This window comes from Lactuca virosa, chromosome 2 (genome assembly GCF_052849685.1).
Source record: "Lactuca virosa cultivar CGN04683 chromosome 2, Lactuca_virosa_CGN04683_v6, whole genome shotgun sequence".
Taxonomy (NCBI): Eukaryota; Viridiplantae; Streptophyta; class Magnoliopsida; order Asterales; family Asteraceae; genus Lactuca; species Lactuca virosa.
This window is the reverse complement of record NC_136427.1, coordinates 264,697,214-264,710,296: the sequence shown is the minus strand read 5'-3', so window position 1 is coordinate 264,710,296 and position 13,083 is coordinate 264,697,214. Positions and strand designations below refer to the sequence as shown.

The window sequence follows — 13,083 nt, the reverse complement described above, 5'->3', positions numbered from 1 at the left end:
ATGTGGTGTCTTCATCATCGGATTACAGTGGGAAGATGCCTTAAATTTCCTCGAGAACATACGATGTAAAAGAGATTGAATCGAATTCATAATGAATCTTCCAAAAAAGCTTTTGATTTGTTTGTATGCGTCTTTATTTTGAAATCATACTTTGTCTTTATTTTGTAAATTTTTGTATGCGTCTTTACTCTGTGTTTCATAATGAATCTTCCAAAAAAGCATAATGAAGTCTGAAACGAACGTTTACAGAGAACCATACAAGCAGATGATGATCCGATATCTTGTACCCTGTTGAAGACATCTGGTAACAATCGAAAACATCTACAACTTGTTCTGAATATTCTTCGAGTCCCATTTTCCAATGAAGCTTCATTGGAAAATCGGAAATTGAGTCTATCAAAATCACTCATCTAATCTCCTCAATCTTGTTTTCCTTTATTTTCTGAATTATGAAGAGAGGATGGATGCACATGCATTAATTTTTGGAAATTTACTAAACATGTTAGAAAAAAAATAAAAAAAAAGAGGTAATAAGCAATGCATAGAAGGTGTTCGACAAAATGCTTGAAAGAATAATTTTGCCACCTCTTAAGTATTAATCCCATTTATCAAACATACATCATCACATTTGACCGGACTATCCGGTATCAAGTTAAATAATGACATTTTAAAACAGTAAATTCAGACTTCGTTCCCTTAATGTGCAAAAATAATAATTAAGTGACATTTTAAAACAAACGTGACAAGTTCGTTGTGTTAAAATGACATTTGCCCATTGAAATATCATAGATGTATAATTAGCTCTAATACCATGTAAGATATTACTTTCATATGAACCAATGTCTCTCATTAAGTAGAATAAAGAGGTGTTTTCTTTTAAATGGTAGAGCACCCCAAGATTATAATAGATATACAATTATGTATGAGAGTAGTCCTGAAATGGGTTGATTTTCATAATAATACATATGCTAACACTTAAGACATTAATAATCCTAAGGGCAGTCCGCCACATTAGTCTACCAAAATTCATGTCACTATTTTTCTGATATAAAACAAATACATGTCTTCCAAACCAATGTAATGTATAATTCAAGCACATAAGAATTTCATCGAACATTTTGGCATTCGTCTAAAAAACAAGGAAACTTAACCATATATCACAAAAAATCAAGGACATTAATTACAAATAAAAGAACATAAAACCGAGAAATCATTTAAATAAATCACATGAAAATTCAAAACATCAAGCGTTTTATCAAACCTTAAATGTAATGTCTCCACATATTATGTTTTCAAATGAATATGAAGACACCCCCTCTTTAGCATCTTTATTACTCCTATATAAACCCTACCAAAAAAAAACCCTTAAATAAAGAAAGCCAATAAGGATACATAAATATTGAACTCAAGACCCTAAATTGAGAAAACATGATCGAACAAAACCCATTAAAACTCTAAATGCAAACACATGCGATATGCACTCTGGTGGAGGCACCATTTGTAGTCTCACAAGTAGTAGTCACTCACATAGGGTTTCGAAAAAGATGGGTTGAAAGGTTTCACAACTCGCACAAAGTTGAAGATGAGCTCTTTCCATTTTTAGACATACGGGTTCAACAAAGTTTTCAATTTTAAATGAATATGATTCAAAGAGGTTTTCTAGTTCATGGCAGAATATTATATATTGGTTTTAAATGAGATTTGAACTTAGATCGATGGTTTTGGTTCTATGGTCAATTCAAATGATACTTATACAATGTTCCATGTTGTAAGTTTGTTCTTCCTCCTCCCGTTCCATGATTTTAATTTTGATTATATTTAGGGTGGTGGCAAATCTTGTCGTGTTCGCCTGTTCGGGTTGGCGGGTCGTGTATTGACAGGTTATAAAAGCTCAATCCAGACACGACTCATATAAATATTTGTATTGTCTGCTCAACCTTAACCCTAATCAGCCATAAATATGTGAACCCGTATAACTTGTTTAATTGATAATCGTGTTCGTGGAATCATGGGTCACGAGAAAAAAAATATTATATATTTATTTAGTAGTCTTTACTCTTTCATTTATTCAATAAATATATTACTTATTTTAATCTAATAAAATAAACGAGTTCACGAGTCAACCCATAAAATTATTTGCAAAACCGAACATAACCCCTATAATAAATTGGTAGGCAGGTTGTGGTTGCGGATTCAGGTTCATGTCCTATGGATAATACAAAAATTTTACCACCCTAATTAGAATCTAAAAGTAATTGAATATTTAAAGAAAATTGTCATATCGTTGAACACCACCACATGACATAATACGATCAAAAATTGTCGATATTAATATCATATATGCGTTAAAACGGCTTTGATACACGATATCAAGTCGCAATAGTTGCACACAAAAAGAATAAATTAACAAATAACAAGAACATCATAACCTAAAAAAAACATATTGGTAATGGTTATTTTCATTCCTTTAACATTATTTTTCTTGAAAAAAGCAAGACCAATTTAATGATTTATATCAAACCTTCAAAAAAAAAAAAAAAAAAAAAAACATGTCACACCCCTAGCTTGCAAACAACGTGATTGTTCATATAGAAATGAGAAATGTGAAGTGGGGCCTTGGAGGGCCATTCAAGTTTCAGTCTTTGTTTACACTCTCTAGTCTTCCCCCTCTTCTATGCGATGCGCATTTTCTCCTCTCCAAACACTGCAATGACGACACCGGCTAAGACGTGCTCCCTCTGGAAAGCACCAGTAAACTGCAGTAACCGGAGCACAGTGGAATCAGGAGCAGTAGTAAATGCGACGAGTTTGAAAATATCATCCAATCGGAAGTGTGCAGGTTGTTTTAAATTGAAAGTAGTGAATTCGTTATCCAACAACGGAAATGGAAGCGCTAGCGGTGGAGCTCCGGTGACATTGCCATTTTCTCCGACGAATAATGGAGCTGCCTCGCCACTTTCTTCCAAGTAAAACTACTCTTACCAACCCTTGAATTAAATAATTAATTGATTGATTGATTTGATTGAGAATGAGTTTTCGATGTTGTACACTGGTGATTCAAAAAGTTGTTATGCATATACATCTTTTGATCAAAATAAATTTTGTTTATGCATTGACTAGAGTGAAACGCCACACAATCTCAGTGTTTGTTGGAGATGAAAGCGGTATAATAAACCGAATTACAGGGGTTTTTGCTAGAAGAGGTTACAACATTGAATCTCTTGCTGTTGGCTTGAATAAGGACAAAGCTTTGTTCACCATAGTTGTCTCTGGAACTGAGAAGGTCTTGCAACAAGTTGTAGAGCAGCTCAACAAGCTTGTTAATGTCTTAAAGGTTGCATCCTTTTTCTGCTAAGTGGCTTTGTTTGACTATCAACCTGAATTAAAAAGTATTGTCTGATTTGTTCAACGCTGTTTTGATGCATCAGGTGGAAGATCTTTCAAAGGAACCACAGGTAGAACGGGAATTGATGCTTGTGAAGCTTAATGTCAATCAAACCACAAGATCTGAGGTTTTATTTTCTCTACTTGAATCATTTTTTTGACTTTCAGAAGACTTGCATATATGTATTGGTTTCTATCTTGTTAATTGATTACATATGAGATTGAAGATTGATACGCTGTTACTTCTCCTTCAGATTATGTGGCTAGTAGACATCTTTAGAGCCAAAGTTGTGGATACAACAGAATACTCATTGACAATAGAGGTGACCTATTTCATTACATCTGAGCACTTACATGTGACCACTGACTCGTTATAAACATACACTCATACAATTAAAATAAACGACACTTGTTAATAGTAATTTAGCCAAGTTTGTAATGAAAAAGCTCCTCTGGTTAATCAGGTCACTGGGGATCCTGGGAAGATGGTTACTGTTCAGAGAAACTTAGCCAAATTTGGAATCAAAGAGCTCACAAGAACAGGGAAGGTGAGATGTGTCTTGAATGTCCTTTTTCATGCAACACACACACACACACACTAACTGTGTATGCTGCAAATTGTAGATTGCTTTAAGAAGAGAAAAACTGGGCGAAAGTGCTCCATTTTGGAACTTCTCTGCAGCTTCTTATCCAGATCTGGAAGCCCCAACTCCAATTCCTACTGCCTCAAGTATAACTCACACGGTTGATGAGAACTTGAGTGTGGTTTCAAGGGTATATTCTTTAATCTTTGCAGGTTTCTATTTGTGATAATTACTTCTTTTTTTTTTTTTATTATTAATTTGAGTTATGATATATTTGTTTGAATGAAGGGAGATGTTTATCCTGTGGAGTACTACAATAGGTTCTCAATGAATCAAGTCCTTGACCCCCACTGGGGTGTGCTTTATGAAGAAGATGTAAGATATGCATCAATTTCTCAATTTTCATTAATTTAGCAAATAGTTTTATGGGGTATAACTGAGATTTGAAATTAATAAAACAGTCAACTGGTCATAAGTCTCACACTGTCAACATTCTTGTGAATAATGCTCCTGGAGTTCTCAACCTGGTCACCGGGGTTATATCCAGAAGGGGTTACAACATCCAGGTTTGGTTTTTTTTTTTTTTTTTCCTTATATAATTTTTTAGGTAAAATGTTTACTTTTTTTTTTTTAATAACAATATTAAAAAAAAAAAAAAAACTGTGTTGTGTAATGTGTACAGAGTCTGGCTGCAGGTCCTGCAGAAATGGAGGGTCTAGCTCGGATTACAACTGTGATTCCTGGAACAGATGAATCTATTGACAAATTGGTTCAACAGTTTTACAAACTGGTGGATGTTCATGAGGTGAAAGATATTACATATTTGCCATTTGCAGAACGTGAGCTGATGTTGATCAAAGTTGCTGCAAATGCTTCTGCTCGAAGGGATGTTCTGGACATTGCCTGCATCTTTCGAGCTAAACCTGTTGATGTTTCTGATCACACTATCACATTAGAGGTCGTTTTTCTTTTAAAATAAAATTTCGTAATTCAGTAATCCCGTTTTCTACTTTTCTTTATATTGATATTTTCTGGTTTTCATATTCCAGCTCACTGGAGATTTTAATAAGATGCTTGCACTGCAAAGGTTATTGGAGTCGTATGGGATTTGTGAGGTTAGTATTAAAGTTTGATCTTTAACTATTCTTTTTTTTTTTTTTAATCTTTTATAAAAATGTGCACATTTTAATCTGAAGGTTGCAAGAACGGGTCGGGTGGCATTGGTGAGGGAATCGGGGGTGAATTCTGCATATCTTCGTGGATTCTCTCTTCCAGTCTAATAAACCACAAAGCTTCTTCATGTTATTTGTTGTTGTATTACTATTAATGGTTGGTTGATCTTCATGCAAGTTATATTTTATATTTTATATAAAATAAATGCAAGTTACATGGCGGAGCAGCGGACCCAAGAAAATTTTCTACCAGGGAACAAAAATTCCTTTCTTTGCTCACCACCGCTGGCAATAGAGAAAAACTACAATAAAAATCGATCTTTGTTGTTATAATGTTATTCACAAATTAGTTGAATAAACTTGTAACATTAATCTATGTTCTTGTTGATTATAAGTAAAAGTTTATGTGTTTTATTTCTGACATATTCACAAAAATACCATTCAAATGTTTGTATAAGTCTATGTAACCATCTATTTCGGCCTTCACCAAAATAACCAGAGATTCTAAAAATGAATGACAAGGATTTTGGATTCTGGACAACTCCCATTTCGGATTTCAGACGACCATTCTTTTTAATTATTTTTCCCTTTCTAACTGTTCAAATGCAGTTATACAAATCCAATCAACCCTGTTTTTCTTCACAAATAAAATAGTTGAAAAGAAGTCACCAACTCCCATATAACAATGTTATTAATGTATTTAACCAACTCCCACCTAACCAATCCCTCTTTGAATTCATCTAAATTCCCATTTACCATCTTATCCAGCTATTGTATAAACATGATTCACACTAAAGTGTACCACAACATGATTCACACTAAAGCATAACTGAGTCATTCATTCTACAAATTAACTCAAAAGCTTAACTTTATTGTTTTTTCCCAAAATGTCTTCCAACTTACATTTAACCGCCTTTCGAGCTCAATGTACACGCCAGAGAAGCAGCATATGAAAAGATGAAAGGCGCTTCTAAACGATTCGGCCAAGGAAAGAAAAAATATTATACCAGCTATGGTGGATGATTAACAAAATAAAAAATCAAAGATGTTGAAGGGTGGATAAAAAAGCCGAATGTATGGTTGAGGTTATATAGTCAGATTTTTGGAGATAAAAAAGCCGAACATATGGTTGAGGTTACATAATCAGATTTTTGGAGATTTGTAGAGGATATAAATAGAGCAAAAACATGGGTTATTTGTGCACAAGAATTTCTAAAACACTAATACTTAATATCTTAAATAATTACTATTGAAGCCTAAAAAACTAGTGAGAAACACAATTTCTACCTATTTGAAACAAAAACCCTTTCCAGACAAATTTTTTGGATTGCACACAAGGATCTTTATTTCAGACCGAGTTTTTTTCATAATGTAACATGAAAAATATGATTTATAAACTAGTAGAAACAACATACTCGTTACACCTGCATCTCTTCCCTAGATAGTTCAAAATGATATGGGTACCACATTTCAGATTCCTTTTAAGTTAAGAGTTGTTTACACCCCCATTGGGTCTCGGGTCCAAAATGATTTGTTTCTGAATTGGTGGTCATTTTTGTAAATTGCAAAAATATGGGTTATTTTCTGTGATCCTAAATTAACAAGTTGTCATTTTTTGTGAAGATCCTTATATTTCCTTTTTTGGAAACAAATTATAAAAGAACTTGAGCTTTTTTAGACTACCAAGCTTCCAAGGAAGAACATAGCAAAATGCGATACTTTGTATGAATTGCAAAATCCTATGAACCATCGAGTTTGCCCGAAGCCATCTGCCCTAAGGGAGCAATTGTTTGGGCATCACACATTGTACCGATCCCCACCATACTTCCCTAACAGGTACTAACGGTGTTGAGGGAGGATACAGGATTCCTGTGTTTGTGTTACAGTTGGCCTAGATTGGAGCCCCTTTCAGCACAGCTACCAGTGAAAAAAAAAAAAAAAAAAAAAAAAAAAAAAAAAAAAAAAACTAATGTAGGTACTCTTGCAAAAACCAATGTTGATTTAAGGTTGAAAAATGTGATTCCAGTGTACAAAAATTATGGATCACTCATAACATATGATACTTGGAAAAAGCAACCAATATTATTCAAAAAATCTCACACATATTTGCTATTCATCTTAATAATATACGAGGCTTGTAAAAGCTTATATACAACTCCAACTTCCGAACATTAAACTCCTAATCTTAACAAGTAATATCAGGCATCCCCATCCTCAACAATATAAAAAAGAGTAAGAAAATATAACAAACAGTTACACTCACTCATTCCCAAAAAAAAAAATCCCTGTTCGGACCAAAATAAGTTCAAGGGGTATGAAGGTCTCGTATATGGTCAACCACATCACGTGAGCCACTGAGCCACTTAGCATCAGCCCGGTGAAGCACATTCCCATGGACCCGGTTCAACTCCTCATGTTTGGGTTCCATAGGCATAGACCTGCCCGACAAGCTTTGTGTGTGCCTGACACGAACCCTATGACATTTTTTCTCAACTGTACAACTTCCCCTCCTCACTTCCACCATCAACATAACTTCCTTATCACGCACATCTTCACACCAACTATTTTGAGGTTCACCATCCACATATTCCTCCATAGTTTCATATCCTTGATGATGAACACATATCTCAGCTATATGATTTGGTTCTATTATACCACTCGTTGGTTTCACCTGAAGAAAATATAGCCCTTAGTTACTCACTTTATCTGTAATAGTACAGAAGAGAAAACAATTTACCTCAAGCCAACGTGGAAAACCGAAAGAGCCTCTTGGCTGGTGATCTGATTCTTGTTTTCCATCTTTAATGGTGCATTGACCTTCACATATGACTCTAAATAAAGCTTTGTCTTCCCCACATTTATTCGTGATTCGTAAGATTGATTTATCATCGTCTTGAAGAATTATATTGTTTGTACTCATAATAGCATCCGGAACATTGTTTTGTTCTTTCAGAATATTTCTTATTTTCTTATTGGATTTTATAATTTCTCCAAATATTTTTCTTCTTTTTGGCTCGTCCACTCGAGCCACCTCCACGTTAAAGATGCACCGCACAGGCTTATGATCACTATCTGTCACATCCATGCAAGCTTCATACCTGAACAAAAGCAAACATATATATAAGTATATAATCATCATTACATTTACACTAATCAAGATTAAGTAAAAACTTACTGTAAAACTGAAGAAACTACAGGACAGTTTAGATTGCATGTGTCTGATGAATCCAGACGGCTGTCACGATACAGGATTCGATCACACCATGCGGGAATACGTTTTTTTTCGCCCGAATCATAACCTATAAAAATTAACAACTTAGTCCCATTTTAAGCAATTTCATTACTATATATGATAATTAAAACAGGCTGTGTTGTATATTACTATATATATATATATATACCTGCTAAGCCAGGTTGATGCCTTTCGAATTTGTATGTAGGTGGAAATGTGATAACAGCTTCACGCATTCCTTGAAAAACACTTCCGGCTTTCATTTCCATATGTAATTGATCTTTCTCTCTAAGCCAATCAAAGCTTCTTTGAGAGATAAAATCCCGTGCTTCATCATAAGATATATCATCAAGCCGATAATTAAAGTCACCTAAAAAGACAACCATGTCTGCTTCAGATAGCTCTGGCGACTCATCCACAGACAGGCTACCCATAGCCTGAAAAAATAGAAAGGGCAAATTGGTTATTTTGGGTTAAATTTTATTTCCAACGGATCAAATGGGTGGAGAATGTACCTACATTTGCAATACGAACCATAGAAGTGACTCCAGCTGCAAAAAGTAAGGTGGGAAGAAAGAGAGAACCATAGAGAATCCAAAGTGAATAAGATGAGGTGGCAAGCAAGCAAAATAAGAAAAGGTATGACATCATCATAATCATACCAGCTGATGTTGTATTCAGAAGATTTGATGGACGAGTGAATGACATTGTTTTGTATACATGATCAAAATCAGCATTACGTCTGTTAACAGCATCCAGATGTGCAGCAAAGTGACAGTTCACAAAACATATAATCCGCCCATAGATTCTCATCCTCAATCCAACTCCTCCCTGTTGACACACCAGTAAATTTATTAGTTATTATTACATTAACTAAAAGTAAATGAGAATTTTGAAATGCAGTTACCTTATTACCAATAGCATTTCCAAATCCACATGGAACTGCTGCCAACTCAACATCTCCAACATTACTTCTAATACTGTTTCTCACCCTGACATTCATCACAGAAGTTCAATGTCTACATATCTGATGAAGATAACGAATCTGAAATCAATGAAATACTCACCACACTCCAATCAGCATGCCTGCCAGCTGTCGAGAACCAACACGATAAAAACTTGAACCTTCATCCAAGGTTTTCCCAATCATGTCCAACCACCATTGTCCAGCAGAGCTTCCCTCAAGACCTACCTGCATCTGAATGATAAAAGAACTAAAAAACCAAAAACAAGCAAGAATATTAATGGATATGAAAAGGTTAAGAAAAGTGTCTTACAGTTTCTCTAGCAGCAGACATTGCAAGAAACCCAGCACCCATTTCAACCTCCTGCAACCCAACAGCAACAAAGTCAACATCTTTGACTGCAGACCCCAGCCATGATATAAGTGAGTCTTGTGTTGCTCTTCCTTCTGCTACATTCCATGTAGTAGCCAAGATTCTAAAATTTTCTAATTTTGTGTATTGTGATTCTTTGCGAGATAACTCTGAACGTAATATGGTATCAAGGGGCCCAGGGGAGGATATACTCCATCCACGTGTCACTCCATCATTGGCTAATGTAAAGATATAGCCTGGCCCAATAGCCATATCAATGATAGGAGTCTTGTGAGCAACCCACTCTCCAAGTAAACTACCATCAAGATCCATTACATGAAGATACCCGCTTGTATACCCAATCCATATCCGTAACCCGAATGTACATAAAGATCGAATGGGATGAGGGTGAAAGTGGAATTCTTGCAATCGGTTTCCATTTGCATCCCATTTTATGATTACTCCATTTGCAGATCCTGTCCAGATGTTTCCATCAGTTGTTATGATTAAGGCTTCGATTCTGCGGTTATCTTCAAAGAAAGCTCCTTTGGCTGCAACACGAAGAACAGCATCAGCTGCTCCCATGATTGCATTACGTGAACGTTGAAAGAAACTAATTGTAGTTTGTGGTTTTTCTTTTTTAGGATAAGATGCAAATTTCATCTTTGCTTCTTCTTCTGGTGTCAGGTCCTGTATTGCTGTCAAATTTTCAGCTAGGCCATCGATATTGAACACTTTTAACAACTCTCTCGTGTATGCATCCCTGCAGTTCAACAAATCTTTAAATGCTCATGAAATGTAAGGGAAGTAGAAGTAGTAATGATACAAGCACAACATGGATATACAAATATGAGCTCCCTACTACGTCATAAGCTCCTTAGTCCTTACTTTGATACAACTCAAGTTTGGTTAAATAGGTTAGCTCAGGATCCATAGAAATTTTGGGTGTCAGAAAGTGTGCATTACTACACTATTTATCATGCATAAGTATAGCAGATTGTTCTAGGCTTTCAATATACTAATGACAATACATACGGTATCACAGCTTTAAACTTCTCCTTATGGAACTTCAAATGAAGAACTTAGAGTGCCTTATAAATAATAGATGTGATATTGCTTTATAAATCTGTGGTGAGCATGTTCTTGCCTGTCATGGAAATTTAAATACATAATGGCTGCTGCTAGATTAGTCACTTACCACAATGCAAATGACAGAGGCCCTGAACTCCAAACTTTTGCCCCAGAATGATCAGATAACAGATATTTAACATCTGCTGCAAGTATACTACAGGAGATGCCATTTGAAGTAACTTGGTTCTTGAGATCGATGTATGACCTCTCAACTGTCAAAGACGCCATGTGTTTTTCCTCTGTTGTTAACAATTGAGCCTTTTCAAGGGCTTCCCAAGGCCACACAATTATTGCCCCACCCTCGGATCCAGACCATAGATCACCTGGATGAAGTTCAGAATCAGATGAACACCATAGTTATCTAGACTAAAATATTCAACGAGTACCATTTGATCATATTGAGTTATTGACTAATGAGGAGTGCAAGATATATTACCATAGGAGGAGAAGACCATCGATAGAACAGGTCCACGATGAGCCTGCCATGAAAGACACTCTCTAAAAGGAACCTCGATTTCATTAGAAGGTTGATACATTTTCCAACACCTAATCTTCCCATCCTTATGCCCACTCCAGACCACCTTATTCCCGTCATCAACCACCAAACACAACGTAGGCGACGTTTTCACTGACTCACGAAACGGTACCTCTGCCTCATCGTTCTCTTCCCCCATCCCTGCGGCATACATATCCTTCATATCCCACGCCCGAACACCGCGCTCAGATCCCGCCCATAACTGCCCTCCATCCGCTGTCCCCTCCAATATCCTTAGGAAACATCCAACCTGTGTTTCCCTAAGCGGATGGGGCCGCAATTCGAGACTCGGTGGCCGGCCAGGATGTACGGCAGCCCTAATCGGTAACTTAAACATCCCACGCCCTCCACCACTACCTATGATCTCCGGTAACGCCTGCTTAAGTTCATTATCCTTTCCATCCACTGACAATAGCTTCCGGTCTAAATACTGCATCATGTAATCCAGACGATTTCCAGCGGCCTGCACTAGAGAATTATCCCCACCAGTACTACCACCACCGCCACTTCCAGTTGAGTAGAGCCCATCTTCCGATGAAGAGTCGTAGAACCGATCAAAAACCATAAGGGGTTTACTAGTGGTAGTGGTGTTATCATAATCTTCTTCACCGTCGTCATCGAAACTAATCAAATTGGGCGAATTGCTACCAAAATTTATTTGAGGACTTGCAGGCGATGAGTTCAACGATGAGAAAAGGTCATCAACGGCGTGATCGCTGGCAGCCATGGCTAAAATCAACCCAAAAATGTGTAGAAATAAGTTGAAAAAAAGAGAAAATATAGGGACGGAGAGAGATCGGGGGAGTCTGTTATCGTTTTGGAAAGGTTCTCTGTTCGGACAAAATCGAAAATGCAGGGGAGAGAAGGTGGATAGGTGAAGAGTATTCGTTTTAATGATAATGACGTGGAGGCACGTTTTCCACTTTTACAAGGGTTTTTTTTTTAACAAATACTACATATTTATATTTTAGAATTATTATGAATAGTAAATTACACTCACGCTTCTAATGGTGGACGTATCAGCCACAAATTTGACACGATATAATTTTTATGAATAGAAATAAGTTTTATTCAATTTTCAAGATGTATTTGTGTCGTGTCCTGTCACTCACAAATTCGTGTATTCGTGTCTCAAATTGTCAAGTCTACCTAATGGTCGGCCAATTTTAATAGTTTTGGTTTTTGTATTGTGACTTCCAAGGTGTTCTCGAGAGTTACCAAAACCTCTGCTATGAACCAAATTTTCACTTCACCATTGAGGGTAAACATACCCAAGGACCAAAAGAACATAAAACATACTGAACTCGATGATAGGTTGACTCATCCCTTGAACCGTAACTGTCACCACTTGACTCTTTCAGAGAACCCCCGTTGAATGATGAACTCAACGACCAATGGTCGAGGACACATTGACACTTAATCCAGAGAATCAAAACCCACACGGAACTGACATACCCGCTTCTGGAAATGATTTATCGATCAACATCTGCCCAAAACTAAACTGAGAACAACAATCCAACAACGAACTGACAGATCCCTCAATGAATGATACTCAACCTGAGAATCCCAGTGCTTCCCCACTTAGGGCTCGAACCACCACCCACTGGCGTTGAAACCAATCATAACTCAAACCGGCTTAAGCAGGTATCACCATTCCTAACTCTGGAAGTCACGAGTCTGCTCACCCCTTCTCCGAACTCGGAAAACTGAAAGGGCATAACCCTTACCA

The 13,083-nt window shown here is 36.5% G+C and overlaps 2 protein-coding genes across 3 annotated transcripts; one reads left to right on the top strand and one right to left on the bottom strand.

Moving 5' to 3' along the window:
* The first annotated feature begins 2,630 nt into the window (after positions 1-2,630).
* On the top strand, positions 2,631-5,563 carry LOC145161003 (acetolactate synthase small subunit 2, chloroplastic-like). The gene is made up of 11 exons (XM_079080414.1): positions 2,631-2,966; positions 3,121-3,334; positions 3,429-3,512; positions 3,639-3,707; positions 3,849-3,932; positions 4,009-4,158; positions 4,257-4,343; positions 4,430-4,534; positions 4,651-4,926; positions 5,018-5,083; positions 5,165-5,563. The coding sequence occupies exons 1-11, from the start codon at positions 2,680-2,682 to the stop codon at positions 5,246-5,248; spliced, it is 1,506 nt and encodes a 501-aa protein (XP_078936540.1). The 5' UTR covers positions 2,631-2,679; the 3' UTR covers positions 5,249-5,563.
* Positions 5,564-7,203: 1,640 nt separating this feature from the next.
* Positions 7,204-12,230, bottom strand: FRA3 (Endonuclease/exonuclease/phosphatase family protein). 2 transcript variants are annotated; one of them, XM_079080413.1, is made up of 11 exons: positions 11,256-12,230; positions 10,887-11,142; positions 9,650-10,451; positions 9,440-9,570; positions 9,280-9,364; positions 9,035-9,203; positions 8,892-8,923; positions 8,542-8,809; positions 8,316-8,439; positions 7,878-8,238; positions 7,204-7,811 (listed from the first exon to the last, which is right to left on the bottom strand). In XM_079080413.1, exons 1-11 carry the CDS (start codon positions 12,079-12,081, stop codon positions 7,446-7,448), a joined length of 3,420 nt encoding a protein of 1,139 aa, XP_078936539.1. In that variant the 5' UTR covers positions 12,082-12,230; the 3' UTR covers positions 7,204-7,445. The 2 variants fall into 2 exon arrangements, with proteins under 2 accessions (XP_078936539.1, XP_078936538.1); XM_079080412.1 differs by having other exon boundaries at positions 8,892-9,203.
* Between the last annotated feature and the right edge of the window lie 853 nt (positions 12,231-13,083).